The 26,361-nt window shown below is 40.7% G+C and overlaps 1 protein-coding gene across 1 annotated transcript in view; it reads left to right on the top strand.

Moving 5' to 3' along the window:
* Positions 1 to 3,119: 3,119 nt before the first annotated feature.
* The window catches only part of PATJ (PATJ crumbs cell polarity complex component), a 205,154-nt gene continuing 181,912 nt past the window's right edge, over positions 3,120 to 26,361 (top strand). The window contains exons 1-9 of the mRNA XM_056844332.1: positions 3,120 to 3,160; positions 3,260 to 3,426; positions 5,339 to 5,545; positions 6,579 to 6,718; positions 8,968 to 9,163; positions 11,571 to 11,699; positions 18,358 to 18,579; positions 24,317 to 24,407; positions 26,159 to 26,250. Of these exons, the coding sequence (XP_056700310.1) occupies positions 3,139 to 3,160; positions 3,260 to 3,426; positions 5,339 to 5,545; positions 6,579 to 6,718; positions 8,968 to 9,163; positions 11,571 to 11,699; positions 18,358 to 18,579; positions 24,317 to 24,407; positions 26,159 to 26,250 (1,266 nt within the window). The 5' untranslated portion in view covers positions 3,120 to 3,138. The remainder of the gene's footprint in view (positions 3,161 to 3,259; positions 3,427 to 5,338; positions 5,546 to 6,578; positions 6,719 to 8,967; positions 9,164 to 11,570; positions 11,700 to 18,357; positions 18,580 to 24,316; positions 24,408 to 26,158; positions 26,251 to 26,361) is intronic.

Genomic DNA, 26,361 nt, shown 5'->3' with positions numbered 1-26,361 from the left:
TATTACTCTTCCTACACCCTTGACACTGAGAGACACTGTCCTTCAGTGTTACTACTCTGAAGATGCCTGCCACAGTTGCTGGCGAAACGTCAGGAAAGAAAATTCCAAGACCACGGTTACACAGCCCGGATAACCTACAAGAACCAATGAACTCTGACCGTGAAAGCCTTCGACAATATTTTGAACGCCTCTACGGGGAGGAAATATTTCAACAGACCCGGAGATTGGAAACACTTCGGAACAAGAAAGCACATCTACTTTGTTCTTTAACTTTTCTACTGCGATGCAGAGACACTGGAACCATTCCATCTTTTCTCACAAGTAAAAGAATCTTTAAAACTTCACGAGCTAACCGCATTTATGACCATCTAGAACGGGCTCTCTTACGAGAGAGAATTCACACTACCCGCAGAGAACTTGCTGCCACAGACAAGGAGTTGTTTTCCTTACATATCAATACTAGCCACAAAATGAGAAGCCATGATTGGGACAAGATTGATAATCTCACCTACAGAAAAATGGAACAGGGGTTAACCAGCCATACTTCCAGACAGAAGCAAAAGTTTAACAAATTACAGGAAAGAAGACAGAACAGTCCAAAACTTGACAACAAACGGATTAACTTCAATCTGACAGACCGACAACTCTCACCTGAAGAAACTTCCATCTTAGCTAAGGGAGGAAACTTTGCAGTCACTCCCACCCAAATTCCAGTGGAAGACATCATTGCAAATGTAGAATCTGCCATTCGTAATCTACCTGAAGAAGATGCTGAGGAAATAAGAGGAGAGACAGCAAGAATTCTACGAAAAGCAAAGCCCCCTGCTAGCAATATAACACGCAAGGAGAGAAACGCCATCAAGACCCTCAATGCAGATCCAGAAATCATTATTCTACCAGCTGACAAAGGCAATGCCACAGTGATCATGAAAACAGAAGAATACAAAAAGAAGATTGAGGAACTTCTGGACCCTGCCACATACAAAAAACTAAAACGAGATCCAACTTGCAAAATTACCAGGAAAACTAGCATTCTGATCAAGAATTCCACTCTTCATCCCGACACACACAGAAAACTATGCAAGACTGAAGCACAACCACCATGATTATATGGACTACCTAAAATTCACAAGGATTCCGTTCCACTCCGACCCATCGTGAGTGCCATTGGTTCCCCAACATATGAATTAGCTAAATATTTGACCACCCTCCTACAGGACCACATTGGAAAAACCACTTCTTACATCAAAGATTCAACTCACTTCATCAACAAAATCAGTCCGTTAAGACTCAATCCAAAGGATATATTAATCAGTTTTGATGTTGTATCCCTCTTTACCAAGGTTCCAGTTAAAGACACAATCTCATTGATTAACCAGATTTTTCCAGAAGATATAACAGCCTTATTTCACCATTGTTTGACAACAAGTTATTTCCTATGGGATCAAGAATTTTATGAACAGATTGATGGAGTAGCTATGGGAAGTCCACTCAGTCCAGTAATAGCAAACTTTTACATGGAATATTTTGAAAAGACAGCATTAGAATCAGCACCTTACAAACCTACAGTCTGGTTCAGGTTCGTAGATGATACATTTACCATTTGGAACCATGGTGAAGAAAAATTAATGGACTTTCTAAACCATCTTAATAATATCCATCCAAACATTCAGTTTACCATGGAAAAGGAAATTGAGGGTAAACTCCCATTTCTTGATACCCTTGTCATCCGTAAATCAAACCTTCAGTTAGGTCACAAGGTCTACCGGAAACCAACTCACACAGATCGCTACTTACACAAAAACTCCAACCACCACCCCCGACAGAAAAGAGGAATAATCAAAACATTAATGGACCGTGCAAGACGGATCTGTGAACCACAGTTTCTCAAGGAAGAAACTAACCATCTAAATCACGCACTGCTAGCAAACGGCTACTCCAAGAATGAAATCAGAAGGGCCATTGAACCAAACAAAAATAAGAAAACTCAAGAAAAACAGTCTCCCATAGGAAAGGTATTCTTGCCATTTATTAAAGGAGTCACTGATAGGATGGAGAAACTTTTGAAAAAACATAACCTACAAACAGTGTTTAAACCCACCAAGAAAATACAACAAATGCTACGATCAGCAAAAGACAAAAGAGACCCCCTCACCTCTGCAGGAGTATATCGTATACCTTGCAGCTGTGGAGAAGTTTACATCGGGACCACAAAACGCAGCATACAAACAAGGATAAAAGAACATGAAAGATACTGCAGACTTGGCCAACCTGAGAAATCAGCAGTGGCTGAACATGGACTGACACAAACAGGACACAGGGTCTTATTCCAAGACACTGAAAGACTGGACAATTCTACCAACTATTTTGTCAGATTGCACAGAGAAGCCATTGAAATTCATAAACATCAGCACAACTTTAACAGAAAAGAGGAGAGTTTAAGAATGAATAAGGCTTGGCTTCCTGCCCTGAAAAACCTCCAGACAAAGACAACATTAAACAATAGCCATACAGATTAGTTTTGGATTACACACATTAACAGATCACTTCAGGATACAATGGTTCCATATTAACACACCATACCCTCATTAGCACATTATCTTGATACTTACAGGACAATACTTTTGCAGGACAATACTCAGCTCAAACCCAACCCCTTTCTGACTATATATTACTCTTCCTACACCCTTGACACTGAGAGACACTGTCCTTCAGTGTTACTACTCTGAAGATGCCTGCCACAGTTGCTGGCGAAACGTCAGGAAAGAAAATTCCAAGACCACGGTTACACAGCCCGGATAACCTACAAGAACCAATGCTTAGGAACATTCAGTGAATCCCTTAATATCAATGAGAGTTTCATGAATTGTGAGTAATGATTGAGTTGCTCTGCCCCAAATATAGTGTTATTGTAAACAAAGCTACACCCTTGTAAGCCAGTTGATTTCAGTGGACTTAGACTTTAGAAAAGTGCAGTGTCAATTGCTCTGTAGGGTTTTATACAGCAACTTTAGATTTAGCAAAAGGGTACAGATGGACCAAGTATGCTTGAATAATTCTGTACATTGAAGTAAAGTTAACTTACACTTTTATTTTCATGCAGATATTTTTGACTGATTGCAATAGTGACGAGCCATTATGCCAGAAAATCCCGCAGCAGGTAAATGCTTTGGAAAAAAAATATATTTTGGTCAATGAAGCAAATATTATTTAGCAGATGTTTAATTAGTGGGGTTTTTTTTGGGGGGGGTTATAACAGACAAGCTGCAGGTCCTGCAGATCCTGGACCGTCTGCAAAGAAAGCTACATGAGCATGGAGACACTTCACAGGCTGAGAAACTGACTGTTTTGCACAGTACACTAAGGAGCCCCTTATTCAATCAGATCCTGACTCTTCAGCAGTCAATCAAGCAACTGAAGGAACAAGTAAGTTACAAATTTTGCTACTTTGCTGTTGCTAGTAGCTTTGTTTGAAGGAAATCACTAGTATCCCTGAAGTGTTTGTTCTTAGCAATGTAATTGCCTTGCAACGTTTAAGTAGGTGTCTGTTCACATCATTTATAATTCCTGTTGTAGTGTCATTTGTTAACTTATATATGCAAAATTACTATTACTGTCACATCTTAGATTGTCACTTACACTGTGCATTTATCTAATAGTAGAAAGCAAACTGCAAAGTTCTCTCTCACTTAAACCTAACTTTTGAATCTCCCTAAATTGAGGTTAATTGTGTGCTTTAATTTTTATTAAACTCAGTTTAGTTTTTTTTAAAGATATTTTATTAACATTTTCAAGAAAAAACAAACAAATTATATACACATACATTCACACAATTTGAACTCCTTCAGGGAGTCTATTTCATCTTACATTTCAAACACCTTATATATTGTTCTGATATTCTACATTTTGGTTAATAAATTCCTTCTATACTATATAGTAAATTTTATAAGCTGATCCTTATATCTAACAGTCTACCCTTTCCATTTAACATAATCAAAATAACATTCCCATTTCTTTTGGGATTCTTCAGTCATCTTCTCTTTCATCAAGCTGGTCAGTAAACTCAGTTTAGTTTTTATAATTCACCTTGCATCAACACTTGTGTTTACTCTTGGCATAGTAAGCCATGACAAAGTGACTTTCCCCATTAATTTAACATGAAAAAGTCACCTGTGGGACGAATGCCCTGAGCACCGGGCCTGAGTTTCAGTGATTGTCACATCCTTGTCCACACTAAGGTCCAAAGTTTTGATCAATGTTATTGCTGAATAAGCCCCCTAGCTCTTTTTTTTTTCATGCAGCAAAAAGGCATGAAACTTATTTAGTTTGATTTATATACCACCTGTTCAGTCAGTTCTGGGATCTGACAACATGCTACTGAAATTTATTCAACTAAAGTTTAACCCGCATATAATATCAAGTATCACGTATAATATCAATGTACATAGAATATCAACACAATGTCAAATATCGTTTAAAAAGTACAGTGAATATGGGATGATTTCTCCTGTATGTTTCCAAATGTAGATTGTCAACCAGACTGTCATAGCTAAAGTCCTTGCCAGAAACTGGCCTGCCATGAGTCTAGGAAATATGTCATCCAGATATATGGGAACTTAGAAACAGCTCATTTGATCCACTGTCTTGCCCAAAAGTGCAAGGCTGAAGACAGTGTGGTGGCTGATCTGTGAACTCATGTTAACCACAATTTTTGTTGCACAAGGACTATTTGCTGTTTTCAGATTATTTAACATCCCGCTGCTCAAAAGGGACATAACAGTAACGTTAGTCAGTAAAGGCCTTGCAGATTCTAGCTAATGTAGGTATCTGCTTTCCTTTCCCATAGACATTTTCATCTTTTCACTAATACAAATTTAGTTTAAACTGTACACAGTTTGATTTGGTGGAACAACCTTTAAGTGGAAAGGGCAAAATTGACTTACTGAATATTCTCAGATGTCCTCTTTGCCTGTATGTAAAACCCACCTAATGTAGGAAAACAAGAAAAAAATTAGAAAGAATTAATATGATGGGGGGAAATAACCCGGGGAAAGATGCTTCCTGGCCTACACATCAGGAATGTGACTCCTTTCCCACCCTGTTTCCACTTGTCTAGGATCGTTCTTTATGATTCTCTTATTTGGCTACTCTTGAAATAAAACTCTCAGTGATTCATAAGGGTATTTAAAAAAGGAGAAGAAAAATAGTTGTGATTTTAAAAATACAACATAGGCACCCATTTTTCCATTGCTTTCTGAAATATTCAGACATTTCAAGATGCTGTTTTCCTTGTGTTCTAAATTAATTATATGTGAATATTTTGCCTTCCTGTCCACAGCTCAGTTGTATGCCTCCAGATCGTTCAGTGGATTTTGACTTTACTAGGAGAGGTTTGTTGGTATTTGATGCTGACCACCGTTCTCATGATTTTGGTAACCTTTATGTGACTTGCAACAATAATAATTTACCAGTATCCAAGATGCCTCCTCTGATGCCAAAACTTGCAGTGGATGAGTTTAATATAGCAATCCAAAGGATGGCCAAGGTAAGGGTATATTACCATCAGTACTCCAAAGACATAATTCTGGATTCCTTAATGTAAAATTTATGTAGTTCCTAATCTGATAAAGACTTTTTATCATACTTCCCAGGAAGTGTGTTGCCACTTTGATAACAGATAGTTCAATTATATGCGATGATGTTTTGTGAAGACACAGGCAGCCCAATCCTGAAGGGAGGGCAGTTCTGTGGTGGCTGGGAGCAGCACAGCTGTGCCGTTTCTGAGGCTTCCTGGCCATTGCAGAGGGAAAGAGACGTAAAAAAAATAAAGAAAATTTAAAAGGGAGAAAAATCCTCCATTGCTGACAGTGGGGTTGCGCCACCGCTCATGAAGGCGTTCCCGGGGCGAAAGGGCCATAGAAGCTGCCTAAAGGCAGCTCCACCCCTGGGAGCGCACCCCCATGCCAGTGCGGGCTTTCCCTTCTGGGAAAGCCCTGTCGGCATGGCTGCTCTGGTGGCAGGGGTTGGCAGCGCCCGGACACCAGCATGTCTGTCCCCGCGCTGGCATAGGTGCCACCTTATTCCGTGATAAAGTGGACCTATGCCGGGACAGGGTCACGCTGGCTCCAGAGGAATTTTGCCCCCCCTTTAGGAATGGTCTCATAGTAGAGAAGAGTCTTGCATTTGAAATAACTGGCCATTTGGCCACTACACAGTTAGAAGTTGATTGATCTGACCAGGAATTCATTCTTGGTCCTGGCCACTAGCCAGGTCAGAAATGAGAGGGAACACTGCACACTGTCAAAAGTTCTTTGTCCTATTTGTGTTTTCTAAAAAATAAACAAAAACAATCTTCCCTCCTCTAAGAGGTGAAATAAGCATTTTGCACATGGTCATAATATAAATAAAGTGTGAAAGAATCTGTTAAATTCCATGAGGTTTCAAGATCTTTACTCTGTTAAACATATGAATTTGTTCTTGCATAGTTTCATCAAAAGAAAAAACAACTTTTTGCAGTTGTATGTAAAGATTATTGAAACAGCTTATTTGTAGTATTCATGTTTTTCTCTCCTTATTAGGGAAAGCAAATAGAATATATAGATATTGAAAAGCCATTTAGTGGAGGTCTTGGATTTAGTGTGGTTACCCTTAAAAACCAAAGCACTGGAGAAGTTGGTATCTTTGTCAAGGAAGTTCAACCCGGAAGCATAGCAGCCAGGTGCGTGGTTTTTTGGGGGGGTATTTTTTAACATTTATTTATTTTAAAAATTGTATGCTACCTTTCTTCCCAATTAGGGTCCTCAAGGTGGCAAACAATTAAAAAAGAATAAAAATCAGTATTGCCAAGGCATTTAAAAATGCAACAACTGAATGAAGGTTATGGGATTTTTTTTAAAATTTTCCTCTGCATGATGAATCACACAACCATAGAGCTGAAAGGCACCAAAAATCTGCCTTGTCCAATTTCCTCCTTGCAAGGCAGAAACGCCAACCCACCCACAGATCCACTTATGGAAATTGGGCATCACAATGTACTAGAAGCATGAGCAGATGAGTTGCAAAAGCTGCCTGCTATACAGGTGCAAGCACAAAAAAATAAAAATACTGTCTAGCGTTTTCATAGCACTTCAGCACTCGGAGAGTGTCACATACATTATATCAAATCAACACCATGATGTGGGTCAGTATTACCATCCTCGTATTTTGTATGATGAGTTGGGGCAGGGAGAAAGAGTGCCTTGTCTAAAGTCCCACTGAGTTTATGGTTGCAATGAGAGACAACTTTACCTTAGTAAAGCACACGTTTAACCAGTGTGCGGCACTAGCCAAGCTGTAGGAGAAGGTAGCTTACAGTTGTATGGGTTAAAGTGTTTGTGTAGGTCCAGGAAGATTTGGGTTCAGATCATACTCTTGTCATGAAGTTCACCAGGCACTCTTAACAGCCCATTCCTGAGCCTTCGGCAGCTGGGGACAGGGTGGCCGAGGTGCTGCTGCAGCGCCTCCAAAGCCGTTTCCTGGCTGCTGAAAGGCTTTAAAAATGCCTTTCAGAGGCTTTTTAATTTTTAAATGGGGCATTTGCCCCACTGAGAACAGCGAGGCTGTGCCAGCAAAAAAACAGGTCCAGCAACGCTGTTCTCCCTGCAGGCGTGCTGGGCCGAAAGGGGACAGGAAGTTGCCTACTGGCAGCTATGCCCCCGGGAACACCCCCCGGGACACAAGCATGGGGCTTTGCGCTGGTGGGTCACCGGCGGAAGGCCCAGCCGGCATCCCTGGGCGGCACTGCCACGGCAGCACTGGGAGACCAGCGGCCGGGTCCCCCCGCAGGCGTCTGAGCCCACCTGGAAGGCGTAAGTGGGACGGCCACCGTTGGCTGCCCCACTTATGCTGGCTGAGCCCCTTTTTGGCCTCCAAAGGACTTTCGTCCTTTGAGGTCAGGAATGGGCTATAAGGCTGATAGAGCATGACTGGTCTCACTTATCTTGCAGTGACCTCACAGAGTTGCTGTGAGGATAAAATGAAGGGAAGGCACCCTGACCTCCTTGGAGGAAGAATAAGGGGCTTAACGCACGGCCAATTTGTCTCGCTTTTGTGCCTTAATAGTAGCGAATCTCCATGGTCCACACGCACGACCGTCCAAGGGCTGCGCATCGGACCCACCTTAGTCACGAATTAAGGCAAAAAAACCCGGGTTAATCAATCCCTGGTTTATAGCGATCTTTTCGGTTCTAATCCGCTACTTTTTTTTAATTCCGCTACATTACCGGAACGCCGACGTGCGTGTAATTACTCGGCTAGCTCGCTACTAATGCTCCTTACCGGTCTCCTCCGTCCCGCCCCCTTCCCTGCGCAAGCAATTGCCGCTTCCCGTCCCCCGTCCCACCCCCTTTCCTGTGTGAGCAATTGCTGCTTCCGGTCTCCCGTCCCGCCTTTTTTTAATTGACAGGTTGAGACGATGGTATACCGGAACGCTGGCGTTCAAAGAAAAAAAAAGGGGGGAGAATCGCCCTTTGATTGGATAACTCCTCAGCCAATCCTTGGGCGATGTCACTCCCCTGCTATCCCACATTGCGAACTATCCCACATTATATGGTTGGTTCAAACGCACGGGGAGCCTCCAGCAGCTACTTGTTTCAGACTTAATGTGGGATAGGCTGGCGTCATGCGTTTGATTATCCAGACTTAAATATTGTGGGATTAAAATATTGTGGGATAACAGAGGAGCGAACCAGGAACATTCTGCCCATGCGTTAATGCCCTAAGATAAAAATGTGTTAGAACCTCTTCCCTGTCATCTCCATTTGTGTGTGTTAAGTGCCGTCAAGTCGCTTCCGACTCATGGCGATCCTATGAATCAATGTCCTCCAAAATGTCCTATCTTTGTCAGCCTTGACATCTCCATTTAATCTTTGCAAATTTGTTATGAGGTTGCTGCAGTACTTCTTAAACGTCTTCTATGCTTTAATGAAGGGACCAGAGGTTAAAGGAAAATGACCACATATTGGCCATTAATCATACTCCACTGGACCAGAACATATCCCATCAGCAAGCAATTGTGTTGCTCCAACAGTCCGTTGGTTCCTTACATTTGGTTGTGGCCCGAGAGCCAACCCAAAGAAGTAGTATGACCTCATCTGTGTTCAGTGATAATAATTTGCCTGAAACAGTAAGTTTGTTTAACTAATTTCAATGAAGATTGTTTACATGCTTGGCCATTTTCACCATCTGATTTAACTCCTCCTTTCCACACAGATCAAACTGAACATGCAGTAAAGCACATTCGTATTTGCATGATGTTTTATTGCAACCTTTTTTAGAATCTCCCCCCGCCTTTTTGAGATAGCTGGAGCAAAACGATGAAGCAACTGATCATATTTAAAGCTGTAATACTTTTAGGCAGTCAGAGTGCACTTTGTAGCTCTGAAATAATCTGTAGTAAGTCATAATAGACATGTAAACATGCTGTAAACTTCTAATTCTGTAAATCATGGTGCCCATGTCAGACTGGTATCCTTTAGCTTTCAGGAAGTATTTTCCTTTTCTGTCTCCTGTGACCCGGTGGATCACATGACAAACCTTTTATTCATCCCCCTCCCCTTTTTTTTTTGCTGTGCCCTTGCTGGCCCGGTATGACAAACAAGGCTGTTAACCAGTAACTGGGCAACAGATACCTGGGAAGAGAAGCCTTATTTTTCACATCCTTCAAATGTTTGTGGTACTTATAGCTTGGTTACAGTACTAAACTCTTTACAACTTACAAAATAAGGTTTTAAGAGATAAATATTGCCTGAACTTCATAATTTGATACCAAGATTTACAAGTTATTGTCATATGTTGATAGTGGGTTTTTTTTTTACTTATTAGTCATATTGTGTTGTTGAGATGGGGGTGGGATCTATTTCATACAGCAGTACATCGCTAGATCTGCAATCATTGGTTTAATAACTGAAAAAACCTTGGAAGAGGCCTTATATTAGGTACTTTATTCGTTTTTATGATTATACTAAACCTTGTCAAATTTGAAGTTTTTAGAGGATAATCAATATTGGTTATTGGTCTGTGAATTTAAAGAATTAAAATTTTTAACTGCTTTTTCAGTACAGAATATGTCCTGAACAGCCTGACAAAATGCAACATACAAATTCTGTACAGATGGCTTTAAAACTTCTTTTATGATTAAGTAGTATCATGAAGAGATCTTTCAGTGCTCTTATGTACCTTGTAGTCACAGAACACCTGTCTCAGAAACTTCACTTACATTCCTGCAGATTTTTTGCAGGACACCAACAGTGCAATCCTAAAGAGAATTACTCCGATTTAAGCCCATTTTCACTGGGCTTAAACTGGAGTAAGTCTGTTTCAAATCACACTGCAAATTTGCCAAGTTAAGTAGCTGAGAGAGGTGTTTCTAGTCTAGTCTGGTAAAACTCGCATTATACTGTTCATAGAATGTACTGGAAGAAAGAGGAATAATGAGCAAAAGTTAACTGTTGTGGTGTTCAGTTCTCATCTGTAGGGGCAAGCAGGGAGCAAGCAAATCCCATTTGTCACCTGTGCCATTGAGTAGTCCGTGCTAGAGCTTCACATCCTAGCCACCATCTTAAAAGTTAAAACACACACACATGCACAGTAAAACAAGTGCATTGACTTTTACTGCTGTAGTGCTCGGTGCTGAAAAGTGAAAGTGGACTGGAGAATTGGCTGACCAGATGCACTGTGTTTTTCTGAGTAGTACTGCCTTCATTCACCTGAAACTCAGATTAAATTCTGCATATCATAGTCACAGCTACAAATCATTTTATATTTCAAAAATGGGGAAAGGATGGTTTGCCTACTGTTCTTGTTATAACCTTTGGGCAAAGATTTTATGTCCATATTTCATGGCTTGAAGATTTTAGACTACTGAGCTGTTCAGAAGAGGTTCGGGCCACAACTGTAATAAATAAAATGTGTAAAACTGCGGCATTTTCAGCCATCATTTATTCACATAGTCCAATAAGCTTGCCTCTGGTCATGCAAGGTTCCCCAACATGGTGCCTGGGAGCACCATGGTGACCCACCAGCAACCTTTCCTAGCACCTAACAAGTGTTTTTAGAAAGGGGGTGGGGACAAGTGGGGCTTTTTGAGTTTTTCATGTCTATGGTATAATGTAGACCAGTGGCTTTATGTAAAGTACATCACCTGTGCAAAAAGAAGAGTAATGTTGAAAAAACACAGCAGGGCTTGATTCTGCCTAAACACAGTTGGGCTGCAGGGTTAAAACTCTTAATGTACCTAACTTGACCTTCAGTTGAAGTCATCCTCTCTTCCCTGTTTTAATGTATTTTGATATTTCAGCTGGACGTTGGTAATAACATCGCTATGTCATGTTTGGTTCATTTATGTTCCTATCAAAATCTGGCCAGAATTACTCTTTACTGTGCATGCGTAGGAGTTCTCACCAGCTCTTCAGCACCAACTGTCATTGTTACAAGAAATAGTGCAGGTTAAAAAAATGGCTGGGTTCGTATGAGGGTGGGCTCATATAAAGGGTATAGCCAGCTAAAGGGTTTCATATTGTATTCTTTTTCAGATCAACTGGGGTCATATTGAAGATGTTGAACTTGTTAATGATGGCTCGGGATTAGGTTTTGGAATTGTCGGTGGGAAATCAATTGGTGTAGTGGTACGGACTATTGTTCCTGGTGGACTCGCAGATAAGGTAAAAATGCTGCACTATGCTAATTCTTATTCTCTTTTCTCAAAGACTGGAGGATATGCTGTTACAATTATTAAATGAAAGCATTGTCTTTTCAGAATGATGGAGCACACCACCATATCTGGACATCCAATGTATCACTCTTATCATTTTTTTCATTTACCCAGTGAAGTAGGGGGCCAGCCCCTCAGGGCTCTAGCTTTTGGCCCTAAGTGCCTAGCATGTGGAAATTGTGAAAATAATGTGTATGCAAAAATAGGTGCATGAGAAAATAGTCTGACCTAATAATATCAATCAGACTTCAAGGAAAGCCTATAAACACAACCATCATGAAGTTGTTGTTGAGGAATAAATTGAAAGCTTTTACGCAAGTATTCAGGAAGAAATTGACCACACAAGATGTGCTGATAATCATAGGTGACTGGAACATAAAAGTAGAAAACAAGCAGAATCAAATATTGTTGGCAGATTTGGGCTAGAAGCACAAAATGAAGCAGGAGTCATAGAATTCTGTGAAGACAACAGTTTGCTCATTGGTTTCAGGCAACCAAATAGACTATTGTATACGTGGACGTCCTGGACGGGCAATATAGAAATAAAACAGATTACATAATACAAAACAGAAGATGGAGAATCTCTATTTTCTGCTATAGCAAGAACAGGAGCTGACTGAAGTGCAGATCATGACTTGTTAATATCGAAAATTAGAGTAAAGCTGAAGAAAAACACCAAAACATTCATAGTGCCAAAATACAATCTAAGTGACTTTCCTGATTAGTTTAAAGAACAGATTTTCATTACTAAGTTCAAGTGAATGTGAATCCAAAGAACTATGAGTTGAATCAAGAGATTTTATCAAAGAAGAATGCATAAAGACTATTCCTGTAGCCAAAAGAAATGAAAAGCCTCAATGAGTGACTGAGGAAACTCTTTAAATTGCTAAAGATAGACGAGAAGCAAAAGTAAAAGGCGACAAAAACAGAATTAAAAGTTTAAATGCAGTGTTCCAGTGACTCGCAAGTAGAGATAAAGAGAACAAATATAATAAGTATAAAGAAATGGAAGAGAACAACAAAAAAGGAAAAACAAGTGATCTGTTCCGCAAGATCCAAGAAATCAAAGGGACATTGCACAGTTAGGCATGCTGAAAGATCAATATGGAAATACATTAACTGAACAGTACAAAATAAAGAAAAGGTGGGAACAATACACTGAAGAACTATACAAAAGAGATGAAAGGATGAAGGATTCCTTCCAAGAAGAATCTTTTGAAAAAGAATTTACAATTTTAGAAAGTGAAGTGAAAGCTGCATTGAGAGCAATTGGGAGACAGAAATCACCAGGAACAGCTGGGATACCAATAGAGGTATTCCAAGCCACATAAATGGAGTCTATCAGAATCTTAACAAGACTATGCCAACAAATAACGGAAAATAAAACAATGGCCCACAAACTGGAAATGCTCAATCTACATTCCAATTCTGAAACAAGCTACTGTTAGGCCAGAATATGGAGAAACAGAATGGATTCCAATTGGCAAAGAGGTCAGACAAAGATGTATTTTATCTTCCTATTTCTTCGTTTTGTATGTGGAACATATCATAATGAAAGCTGGATTTAATATAACTGAAGGCGGGGTGAGAATTTGGGTAAGGAGATATGCCAATGATACTACATTACTGGCAGAAAATAGCGAAAACCTGAAACGACTACTGGTGAAAATTAAAGGCGAAAGTGCCAAAGAAGAGTTACAGTTGAACATCAAGAAGACAAAAGTAATGACTACAGGGGGAATATTCACCTTTAATGTGAACAATGAGGAAACTGAAATTGTTTAAGACGTTCTATTCCTTGGCTCCATCATCAACGAAAAAGGAGACTACAATCAAGAAATCAGAAGGAGATTGAGATTGGAAAGGACATCCATGAAGGAGCTAGAAAAGATTCTTAAGTGTAAGGATGTGGCACTGGCAATCAAGATCAAGTTAATTCATGCCATAGTATTCCCTATTACTATGAATGGGTATGAAAGTTGGACAATGAAGAAAGTAGATTCCTTTGAAATGTGGTGTTGGAGGAGAGTTTTTGGATACTATGGACCACCAAAAAGACAAATCGGTGTGTTCTAGATCAAATCAAGCCTGAACTCTCCCTAAAAGCTAAAATGACTAAACTTAGGCTATCATACTTTGGTCACATTATGAGAAGACAAGAGTTACTGGAAAATACAATAATGCTAGCAAAAGTTGAAGGCAGCAGGAAAAGCGGAAGACCCAACCTGAGGTGGATTGACTCAATCATAGAATCATAGAGTTGGAAGGGACCACGAGGGCCATCAAGTCCAACCCCCTGCACAATGCTGGAAATTCACAAATACCTCCCCCCTCCACACCCCTAGTGACCAGAAGATGGCCAAGATGCCCTCCCTCTCATCATCTGCCATCATCTGTGCCATCATCTGTGTCATCTAAGTGACTCATTATCTGCCTAGTGATCAGAAGATGGCCAAGATGCCCTCCCTCTCATCATCTGCCTAAGGTCACAGAATCAGCATTGCTGACAGATGGCCACCTAACCTCTTCTTAAAAACCTCCAGGGAAGGAGAGCTTACCACTTCCCGAGGAAGCCTGTTCCACTGAGGAATCGCTCTAACTGTTAGAAAATTCTTCCTAATGTCTAGACGGAAACTCTTTTGATTTAATTTCAACCAGTTGGTTCTGGTCCAACCTTCTTGAGCAACAGAAAACAACTCGGCACCCTCCTCTATATGACAGCCCTTCAAGTACTTGAACATGGTTATCATATCCCCTCTCACTCTTCTCCTCTTCAGGCTAAACATACCCAGCTCCTTCAACCTTTCCTCATAGGACTTGGTCTCCAGACCCCTCACCATCTTTGTTGCCCTTCTCTGAACACGTTCCAGCTTGTCTACATCTTTCTTAAATTGTGGTGCCCAAAACTGAACACAGTACTCTAGTTGAGGTCTGACCAGAGCAAAGCGATACCATCACTTCGCGTTATCTGGACACTATACTTCTGTTGATGCAGCCCAAGACTGCATTTGCCTTTTTAGTTACAGCATCACACTGCTGACTCATGTTCAGTGTTTGGTCTACTAAGACCCCAAGATCCTTTTCACACACACTACTGCTCAAACAAATCTCCCCCATCCTATAATTATGCATTTGATTTTTCCTACCTAAATGCAGAACTTTACATTTGTCTTTGTTGAAGTGCATTTTATTAGTTCTAGCCCATTTCTCCAGCCTGTCAAGATCATCCTGCATCTTGGCTCTGTCTTCTACCGTATTTGTTACCCCTCCTAATTTAGTATCATCTGCAAATTTAATAAGCATCCCCTCTATTTCTTCATCCAAATCATTTATAAAGATGTTGAACAACACTGGGCCCAGCACAGATCCCTGAGGAACTCCACTAGTCACTTCTCTCCAAGTGGATGAGGAACCATTAACTAGCACTCTTTGGGAATCAAGGAAGCCACAGTCCTCAGTTTGCCAGATCTTGAGCAGTGCTGTTAAAGATAAGTCATTTTGGAGGACACTGATTCATAGGGTCACCATGAGTCAGCCATGATACGGCACTTAACACACACACACACACAAAGGTCGGGCAAAGATGACTAATTAAATGTCAACAATGAGCCTGTCTAAAATTAGATGAGTGACTTCTCAAGTGTTCCTTGGCACTCAGTAAAAAGGGAAATATTTAAAACATGTGCACCATTTGGAACTGAAGTTCAGCAGTGGATTGTGGATCTGCAAGTGAAAGATGTAGAATGTCTTTAATAAATTATACTTGGTTAGCACCATGGACACAAATCACAACACTCATTATGCCATAATAATAAATATTTATTCAAGCTGTTGTGCTTTTAGCTTTTATGTGGTTAAAATGTGTTCTGACATTGAAACTTTTGCTCTCCTGTGAGAGAGCAACTTGGGTAGATTTTTCTGGTGTTCCATCATTCGTTAAACTAGAATTACTGTGGTTCAAATCTATTAACAAGCAAACTAGGAAATTAAAGGGAGTGTAAAAGAACTTTATGTTTGCTTGGTAAGGCAACTAGCAAACAAACTGAAAAGAAAATCACAGAAATAGAAACTTTTGTAGGATTCATTCTGTTTTGCCAGAGAAGTGGCTGATGTCAACAACTTTTCAGACAGCAAAGTTTAATTGTAAGCTTCCTTGAATAAGCATATAGGTAAAGATATATACACATAAGGTTTTTGGGGGTATGTTGGCCCCAAACTGTATTGGTCTTTGAACCCCTCGAATTATGCCAGGAAGCAAATTGGGAAACCGTGTAGATGGGCCAAGATTTGAGTGATAAGGTCCTGGCAACCCACTCCAGTCAACATCCTGGCTGCAGCATTCTGTACCAATTGAAGTTTCCAAACACTGCTCAAGGGCAGCCCCATGTACAGTGCATTGCAGTAACCTAAGCTAGATATCACCAGGGCATGCATCACAGTGGCCAGATCTTTTCTGACCAGGGAAGGCCATAACTGGCAAACCAGCTGAAACTGGTAAAAGGAACTCCTGGCTGTAGCTGCCACCTGCTTATCCAGCAGTAGACCTGGGTCCAAGAGCACCCCAAGACAATGAACCTGTTACTTCCAGGGGAGTGCAGCCCCATCCAGAATGGGTAACACCTTAAATCCAGGGTCAGATTTCTGCCCACCAGTAGCCCTGCCATCTTGTCAGCATTAAGCTTCAATCTTCAATAAGCGGGAAGTGCGAGATAGAGCTGCCATCCATGTATTGGTGACAACCGAACCAAATCTCTGGATGACCTCACCCAGCAGTTTCATGTAGATGTTAAAGAGCATAGGGGCCAAGAAGGAACCTTGCAGGACCCCAAAGGCCAAGGGCTGAGCAGCAGTCCTTCAGTACTACCTTCTGAATCCTACCCTCCAGGTAGGACTGGAACCACCACAGAATGGTACCTCCCGATCCTAGCCCAGATAGGTATTCCAGAAGGATACCATGATTGATGGCATCAAAATCCACTGAGAGGTACAGGAGATTGCAGAGCCCATCAGCTGCAGCCCTTCAGTGTGTGCTTCTGATGACAATTGGGATTTTACCCTATGACTTTGGGGAGTTGTTCGTCAGAACTTATGGCTGCAGTCTTCAGAACACTTTCCTGGGAGTAAGCTTCATTTAATAAAATGGGATGTATTTTTTGAGTAGTGCTCCTTAGGAGTGCTCCATTAATTGCTGTTTTGCTTCCAAGTGTATCAGCAGGCATGAAAGGATGGCACCCCTTTTGGGATTGGCACATCAGTACAAATGTGACAAAGACTTAAATACAACTGTTGCCCTAACCTTATACAAAGAGGACCCTGTTTCACTTTAGAATAGTAATGTACAGCAAAGAGACAGTTTGTATTCCAGTTCAGAATATAAATGAAAATGGGATACTTAAATAGAGTTGAAATGTTAAATGTTGGCTATTCTCCCTCCTCTACAAAACTGTCTCACATAATGAATGCTTTTCCTCTTACTATGCCTTTGGAACACCTGTTTTGCTGTAAGGAACAAAATGTTTTGGCTTCCAATAGCATATGTCACATTATCTTAATTTACAACAGGCTTGAGTGACTAAGAATGGAGGTACAGTATGAAAAGGAGAGTAAAAAACACTGAGATGTTAAATTTGGAAAGCAAATACGATGGCAGAGTGACCTCATGAGCCAATGCAGACCTGGATGGGGGGAGGGTTCCCTGAGCAAAAACGTGCTCACCTGAGCGGTCTACGTGCATGGGCAGTATAGTGTCAGAGGTGCTGTGTGCAGAAAATCTCAGCAGTTATTTTTGTACCTGTGTGCATGCTAGTGGAAAAAGGTGCTGCAATGTTGTATGGGCACTTCTTCATCTGTTACACAGCTTTTGTGAGTAGGCCATTCCTTGTGAGCAGTTATTCGTGCAGGTAAGGCATACTGAAACTGCACTGGCTCTAAATTATAATTCTGGGAGAATCCAGATTGATGACCTTTGATGGAAAAATGTTCAATATTGAGTTGAATATTAACTTACCTGTGATCCCCCCACCCAGTCACACTGTTCCAGAGAGCAGATTTGTAGCTTTCATCTCCATGCATGTCCGAAATGTTATACTCCTGCCGGAATGGTGGATTAAAACTCACCCTTCTAACTGTGTTGCAAAGTGAGATCCTGTTTCTAACCATATTTTGGTAAAAGTCTGCAGAGCTGCTTAAAAGCCAGTGATGTTAACAGCACAGCATGTGACTTTCAGTAGCACTGAATTAAAATCCGCTCAGTTGCTGTTCTGTTCAGTAACACGGTTTTTGCAAGTCTCAAGACCACAGGTGTGTGTTGCAATAGTTTCCTACAAAAAACAAAGTGGCTCTTTTTTCTTGGGAAATAACTGAGACCTCCTAAGTAGAAGAAGTGCCTGATGGCTTGTGTGGTTAAATTTTAATTACTGTAAAGAAATGTGATGCTTAATATTTGGTATTTTTCAAAATAACGTATGTTGCTACACTGACTAATTTGATGGCATTTTGCATGGAGTGAGTGCCTTATGAAAGCAGGAGAAATATATGGTTATAGTCTGGCAATATATTATTCTATTTCAGTTACTAATTTTAACTTGGCAAAACTATATTTCTTGAAGGACGGAAGGCTCAGGACTGGCGATCACATCTTGGAAATTGGAGGCATTAATGTGCAAGGAATGAGCAGTGAGCAGGTTGCTCAGGTGTTGAGGAACTGTGGGAACTGTGTTAGGATGGTTGTTGCAAGAGATCCAGTGTGTGATATAACTGTGACGCCACCAACCCCTTTGGCCCAGCCTGTTGGAATTTTGACTCCTTTTCAGGACAGGTGTTTTGGCACAGTGAGTATCATAATAATAGTTGATCATATTGTTTGTTACATTGGAAAGCACATGACAACTGAAGATTTCATATAGGTTGCATAATTATACAGTTATTGGTCCCTCAAATCTTGAAGAAGAAGAGTTGGCTTTATACTCTACTTTTCTCTACCGTAAGGAGTCTCAAAGCAGCTTACAATCACCTTTTCTTCCCCCCCACACAACAGGTGCCTTGTGATGTATGTGGGGTGGAGAGAGTTCTGAAAGAACTGTGACTGCCCCAAAGTCACCCAGCAGGCTTCATGTGGAGTAGCCAGGAATCAAACCTGGTTCTTCAGATTAGAGTCTGCCGCTCTTAACCACTACACACCATGCTGGTTCTTGATAAAACCTCCAGTCCAAAAGATATATGACCCTTCCTATTACCACCGAAGTCCTCTACGAAAAGTCACGTTCTTTTTAGCCTCCTCTATTCCAAGGCAAAAGATTCTTCATTTCCTACATCTGATCTCTTCATTTTCCATTGCTGTTCCAAGCCTGGCGGCCTCACCTTTGTTACTGCAGGTGTGAGTGGTTGGAGTAATCACTTGCAATTGATCCCCACAGTTTTCACAATCTCTGTGGGGAAAGCTCTAATCTGATTATTGTACTTACGGTTAGGTATTGTTGAAATAAAATAAATCTTAAATACTATTACCACTCCACCTTCAGAATTGTATAATCTCAGCCTCCACAGGCAACCTAAGTTAAAATATCTTACAGTATTTTTTTAAAAAATGTTTTTATTAGAAATTAAGCCTTCAGTAGTTTTAAGAAGCTGATACTGGCTTGTTTTTCCTGTCTAAATATTAATGTCTAAATAAAGTTCTGATGTCTTTATAGTCCACATTAATATTTGCTGGTAAAATCTTGCTTTAACGAATGTAATTGTGGCCATATCCAAATGTCTGTCTAAAAAAAAGCTTTTCTCAGTTTTGAGTAATTAAAACCAACAAATGCTAACCAAAGTATGCAGGAGGTCTTGAAATGTAAGCAAAGCTGTGCTTGTACTCCATCTGTTTCTACTGTGCTTTTTCAATGGTGGTGTGGAATATTTTCCACAGCCTCTTTTTTTTTTCCCCTCCCCAACTACAGCTAAAATTTTGTTATGTATGTTTGTATATTTGTGTTCACATATTCCACACGCACATATATATATATAAGGCAGGTGGTACCCACAATGAATTGGCCCTCCTGACTTGCCACACTAACTCAGCTTTTAGCCAGAGCAGTTTCTTCTTCCAGTTAAATTTGACTCCTGCAGTGTCCCAAACCTGGAGGAGATGCTGTGTGGTCACTTAGTATGTGTCCTTCACAACGGAGAACTGCAGAGGGGCCTGACACTCCAAAGTGTGCAAAAGAAAAGCACTGGCTGCTGAGAGAAGCAGCACGTACCCGTGAAGTGTCTTAGGAAAGGAGTCCTCCTTGCTCTGAGGTTCTGTTGACCTGAAATCTTAGAGCGCATTCCTGAGGGGGGGCGGAAAGCTCCATAGGAGCTGGCGTGACCCTGCACCGGCGTAAGTGCCAATTTAACCCAGGATAATAGGCGCTTACGCCATCCTGGGTGGCACACACACTGGTGCCTGGATGGCCCGGAGTGGCGCAGGCCTCCTCCGCCTCCCCACCAGCACCTAAATCCCGAAAGTGGCAGCCATGCCGGCATCAGGGGGGGGTGCATTCCCGGGGCTTTCCAAGGGGTGTGGCTGCGCCATCTTTTTTGGTGATACAATCTCACTATTTGCAGTGGGGCATTTCCCACTTTTTTTCTTTTTTAATTTTTTTTTAAAAAGCTTTCCCCCCCTTCCATGGCAGCCAGAAAGCCTCTGAGGAGGCAGCATGGCTGTGCCACTTCCAGCTGCCACAGATATACCCCCACCCACAGGAATGGTCTGTTAGTCTCTAACAGGGGATATTTATATGATACATCATAGCATTCTTCCACTTAGAACAGCTGCTGTGGGGAACCTAAGTACCAGATAAAGGCCCTCCAGGGCAGTGTAAAGTCTGTGGAGAACCTCATGAATGACTAACCTGTCAGTTGAGAAATGTACAATACCAGTTTTGTGACCAGATTAGACATATATTACATGTGTTCATCAAGCCAGGCTGAAACTAGTCACCTCCAGGAGTACAGCAGAAAGGGAGTCAATTTTGGGGGCACAAAGGAGCTGTAGTGTATATTCTATCTATGTCTCGCATGATGACACAGTAATATTGTTCAACACATTGAGCCATATGTGTGGTATTCCACTAGGCTGAAGAAATTGACAATGATAGTTGCTATCTGTAGTGTTCCACACATCCTGGAAGGTGAATCTGGAGCAGAGTTCTCCATCATCTCATCTGAGACTTACCAGCAGATTTTTCCATATAAGGGGAAAGAGATGCTACTCCTTTCCACTGCAATTTTTACTAATTACCAGTGCAATCTGATGCAACTACAAGTTATCTGTGGAACTGAAGTACAGTGTCAAGCATTCTGTGGGACCTTTGTGGCTGCTGGTTGTCCAAGGCCACTGCGCTCATCTTCTTGGACTGGACTGTTTTGAGTGTATTGTACTATCCGGCTTCTACCATGTTGATGACTCAACATTCAACAATGGGGGATAGACCTGGCCTCTAGAGGCCATGTCACCACAGTAGATTTAAAATTTTAAAAACAGTTTTAAAAGGCGGTGGCAACACTGTGGCCAAGCTGTGTTATGCACTCCCCCCCCCCTGCGTCCTCCTCCTAATCATGAGTCTGTTATTTATTGGGATCCCAAAAAGCCCTAGCACGTGTTTACTGGAGTCCTGAGTTTGACTCCTTGGTACGTGGCAGAATGCAGCTTTTAGAGGTGACTTCGTTGAGAGCTGCCCTCCTTGGGCAAGAGTCTGCAGCTACTGTCCTAAATGTTTTTTTCAGATTAATTGATTTATTTAAACCCTTATTTACTAAGGAAATTACCTCAAGCTCACATGCTTTATCCAAACAAAATTCTTGGTTTAACCATGAGTGCAGACTCTTCAAACGAGCAATAACCAGGAAACATAGAGAATTCAAAAGGAACAATACTATTTCAGTATTGAAGGAATTGTCAACCATTAAAAAGAACTACAAGGACTTGGTAAAAACTGAAGGAAAAAAGAGGCCTTATATAAAAATTGGAAGAGCTTGATTACAGCAATAAACGATAATTCAACCTTCTGGTGGACTGTGAATTCTCTAAGTAATGGCTATGTCAGAGTCCCCGCATGTATCCCGTCATCGGTCTGGGTAGCTTACTTCAAGAGCCTTTTCTCCTACTCTGTGGAAAACCAAGGACTTATACCTGTAGCACTTTCTATTTTGCTGAATTCCTGGCCAGATATGTCTCCTAATGAAATTAAACCGCTCATTGATCGCTTACGCTCAAGGAAAGCCCCAGGTTCTGATCTAATTCCCTGTGAACTTTTTAAAGTCAATAGTAAATGGTGGGCCAACATTCTTGCTCCTGTATTTACACAAATTAATGCATCAGGAGCCATTTCAAAATCTTGGAGACATACTATTATTGTTCCAATCTTCAAAAAGAGTCAGCACTCTGACCCAAGCTGTTATCGTCCAATCAGCCTTTTATCTTGCTTAGGCAAATTGTATTCTTCCTACTTATTAAAGAGGCTGTTGGACTGGGTTGAGAGTAATGACATCCTTGGCTGGGAGCAGATTGGCTTCAGAAGGGGTTGGTCTGTTATGGACCATTGTTTAGTGCTCTCCCACTTAGCCGAGAAATATTCCTCTCCCCAAAATGGCACCCTTTACGCGGGTTTTATGGATCTTAAGGGAGCTTTTGATACCATCCTGATGGAGAGGCTATGGTTGAAACTGTCAAATTCTACTATGGATAAGAGGTTACTATGGCTTATTCAACAATTTCATACTGGCCTCACAGCTCAGGTTCGCTGTGGCGACCAAGGAGAACTAACTGAGCCCTTTGAACTGGCCAAGGGAGTTAGACAAGGTTGCCTCCTTGCTCCTCTCTTGTTTAATCTATACCTGAATGATATGGCAACCAATTTCTCAGAGTCGTCATCCCCCAAAACTTGCAAGTCATCCCACCCCAATTCTACTCTATGCTGATGATGCAGTTCTTCTGTCCCGCACAAGAATTGGTTTGAAAAGATCTTTACAAACCTTCTCTGAGTACTGCTCTAGGGAAGATCTTAAAATAAACCATCATAAATCTAAGATTATGATCTTCACTAAGAGGAGAAAAATGCCCCCTTTTTTGCTGGGTATTAGACGGCTTTGAGGTTGACCAAGTCAAGGAGTTTGTTTACCTTGGCATTCTTTTTTCCCATAACCTAAATTGGAATGCCCATCAAAAAGCAGTGTCCAACAAAATTAAACCTGGTGCTATTGTCAACTTTTTCCACACCAAAGGTGGCAAATATATTCCAGGGGCTATTCAGGTTTTTAATCTAAAAATTACCCCAATTATTCTCTTTGGTGTTGCCATCTGGTTAACAGTTGTCAATGAATCTATAGATCGTCCATTGCTTCAGTTCTTAGGAAAACTCCTAAATGCCCCTCAATGTGTTGTTGGCGTTACTTTTTGTTCGGAGTTTGGCCAAATGTCACTTGAAGCTAGGGCATGGTTGGCCACGTTTAAACTATACCTTAAACTGTGGTTCAGCACTGAGGGGTTCCTAGCTTCTCTGAAGCACGACCCTTTTAAATCCTCATGGCAAAAAATCCTGGATGAGAAACTGTCATTGTTGGGCTTCTCGCAGGATATGTTATTAGATCTTGGGAAAACTGAGGCTTTCACCAAAATTTAAAAGCGCAGGATATGTTATTAGATCTTGGGAAAACTGAGGCTTTCACCAAAATTTAAAAGCGCATTAAAGAGCTTGATTATAACAGCACTACTTTTCGTGCTCGCCGCGTTTGTTCTTCTTTGGAATACCACCACCACGTGGTTTGCCTGCTTATACATATTATTTGACAACTCCTCGTCTTTCTAGAACTTTTTGTTTAGCTAGATTGAATGCTAACCCCTCTATGGTTATGCAGGGCAGAATTTTGAATATACCATATTCAGACAGGACCTGTCCTTGCTCTTCTGGCTCTGTCGATTCACTAGCTCATGCCCTTTTGGAATGCCGCTTTTATGAGGAACTTTGATCACGTTATATTTCCCCCCTTTTGACATACAAATCTAATGCCTCTGTGTCTGACATAATGCCTTTTTTACTAAGCGATAGGGATCCCAAGGCTACATTGTCAGTGGCAAGATTTGTTTCAGTCCTTATATCCCTCAAACACTAGATATATGCTGCTCAAGATCAATGGATCAAGGAGCTTCTAAGGGATAAAAGGAAAGGAGAAAAGGAAAGTTATTTATTGGGAGTGAAATATCAGAATCGGCAATATCCAGATCTGTCTCTGCTTAGATCCCTGCTACTGTGACTCAAGCTTGGGGACCTTGAACAGATTGGAATTCAGGACTTTACCTTCCATGTTAACCTGCTGTACTCCCCAGTATTTTAAAGTAATTGATGTTCATGTTAAAGGCACTAAAACTACAGAAATGTCAAACTTCCAGTTTAGAAGAAAAACATTTTGTTCTTGGATATTTAGACTGAAGAAGTATCCAGTTAGCTGGAAATGAGTTATGGGAGTTCTTTTCAGAAGCTTATTACTAATGTTTATATTATTGGGTATGAAGGTATACAAATTGTGTGGTTTATTTCACAGGAAAATGAAATCCAGGAGGTTCAGCTGATGAAAAAGGATGGACAAAGTCTGGGTATAACAATTGTTGGCTATACAGGAGTTTCTGACAAAGGTGGGCTTTAAGCTGACTACTTTTAAGTAGTAAAAGAGGCTATGAAACAAATGTGTCATGTTTAATATAGAGATCAAGAGCTAAATTGAAACAAAACCCCTTTTGTTCAGCCAAAATGCATGGCTGGCTCACCTAGTTTTCTTCAAAACAAGTTATCTTTTTCTCTTCTGCTTATTATACCCTTGTGATCTGAGCTGAAAGCATTGTGATAGAAGCAGAGATGTAAAAACTTCCAGACATTTTGAAACCTTTGGGGAACAATGACAGTTAGTAACATAGAATACATCCTAGGGACTCCCTGGACTCCAGTGTAAGAAAGTAGTGTAGACTGTCTTACATAAAAATCTTCAAACTATAGATTTTGGGTGAGTAAATCCTAGCAAGACTTGTTCAATACAGGAATATTTAATGGGGTTTCTTTTCAGTGTTCTCCAAAGTTTCTAGTTTTTTCCATTGGAATAATTGAAAATATTTCTTCAGAAAAAGGGGGGGGAAAGGAAAACCTTTTCTCCACCCCCACCCCCATTTTGGCATCTTTAAATAGAAGACTGCATAGTTTTACTTGTAAATGGTCATTCAAGATGAACAGAACAAAATTAACAGAGTCCTGTTGTAGTTTAAAGCATGAGGCCTTGATCCTAAGCAATCTCAGTAGAGACAGATACAAAGTATATGTCCAAAGTATATGCTTTGGGTTGGGAAATACCTGAATATTTTGGGAGTGGAACCTGGGGAAGGCGGGGTTTGGGGAGGAGAGGAATTGCAGCCATTTTCTCCAGGGGAACTGATCTCTGTTGTCTGGGGATCAGTTGTAATAGTGGGAGGTCTCCAGGCCCCACCTAGAGGTTGGCAACCTTACCTGTTTGGGGTCCTCTTAAAGTTATATCTACAGATGAACACCTGGCTGAATGGTCAAATTCCCTTGTCTGTTTTGCCTGCTTAAAGTTGAACTTTATTAATCAAATGTAGTGTGTTTTTAAAACACAATGAGATGTGCTCTGCAAGTATGTCAGTTTAATGTAAGAAAATATGAAATTATGTATAGCACAGAGTTGCAGCTATGCAATGCAAGAGTCTTTGACTATAACCCGTCATTCTTTACTCATGTAATTTTCTTGTAATTGAAAACCTTTTAAAGGTTTCAATCAAAATATAATGAATGGTTAATAACTAACCTACAGCAACAAGAGAATAGCTAGCTATTCCCTTGTTTATTTAGGCTTTTTACCTGGTTAGAGAGTCACTGAGATTCCCCCTGGAGTCAGAGTATTTAATGTTCTGCTATTCATTCTAAACGGAATCTAAATTACCAGAATGTAATTTTAGTTAAATTTTCAAGTTAAATTAAAAGTAATGGGTGTAATTGTTGTGCAGTGGTGGGGGAGGGTTTTTTGGGGGGGGATTTTTTTAAGCAAAAACTGTAATACTTCTTTTTGCTTCACACTTATGATCCCCCTCGTCTAGAAACATTGCAACTACCGTAGTTTCTCTCTCTCAGCCAGGTGATTGCTTGTAGTAAAAACTTCAGAAGTTTCTTCATGTAAGCATCTCCCTCTGACGTGCAGTTTTGTATAGAATGGTCTAACAAAATTTCATTGTGACATAAGCTTTCCTGAGCCAGAGTCTGTTTTACCAGGTTAAACAGAGGATTCTTTGTAAGAAAAACAAACTGTTTCTCAGGGATCTTTGCAAAATGAACATCTCCTAAAAATGTTCTGACTATTAAGTCTTTCTTTTGTTTTTGCTTAAAGTGGAATCTTCTGGGATTTTTGTCAAAAATATAGTGCCTGGCAGTGCTGCAGAACACAGTGGTCAAATAAAAGTCCATGACAAAATTATTGCTGTGAGTACATCTTCCTTGGAACTTATAAATGTTTTGCATTGCCAACCATTACTGGTATTGCAGATTATTTTTAGTTGCCCTTCACACAGAGCTGCATGGCAGCTTCTGCAC

The sequence above is a fragment of the Euleptes europaea genome, chromosome 2 (genome assembly GCF_029931775.1).
Source record: "Euleptes europaea isolate rEulEur1 chromosome 2, rEulEur1.hap1, whole genome shotgun sequence".
In the NCBI taxonomy this organism is placed as follows: Eukaryota; Metazoa; Chordata; class Lepidosauria; order Squamata; family Sphaerodactylidae; genus Euleptes; species Euleptes europaea.
Note: the sequence above shows the minus strand (reverse complement) of the source record. Positions and strands in the feature narration are given on the sequence as shown.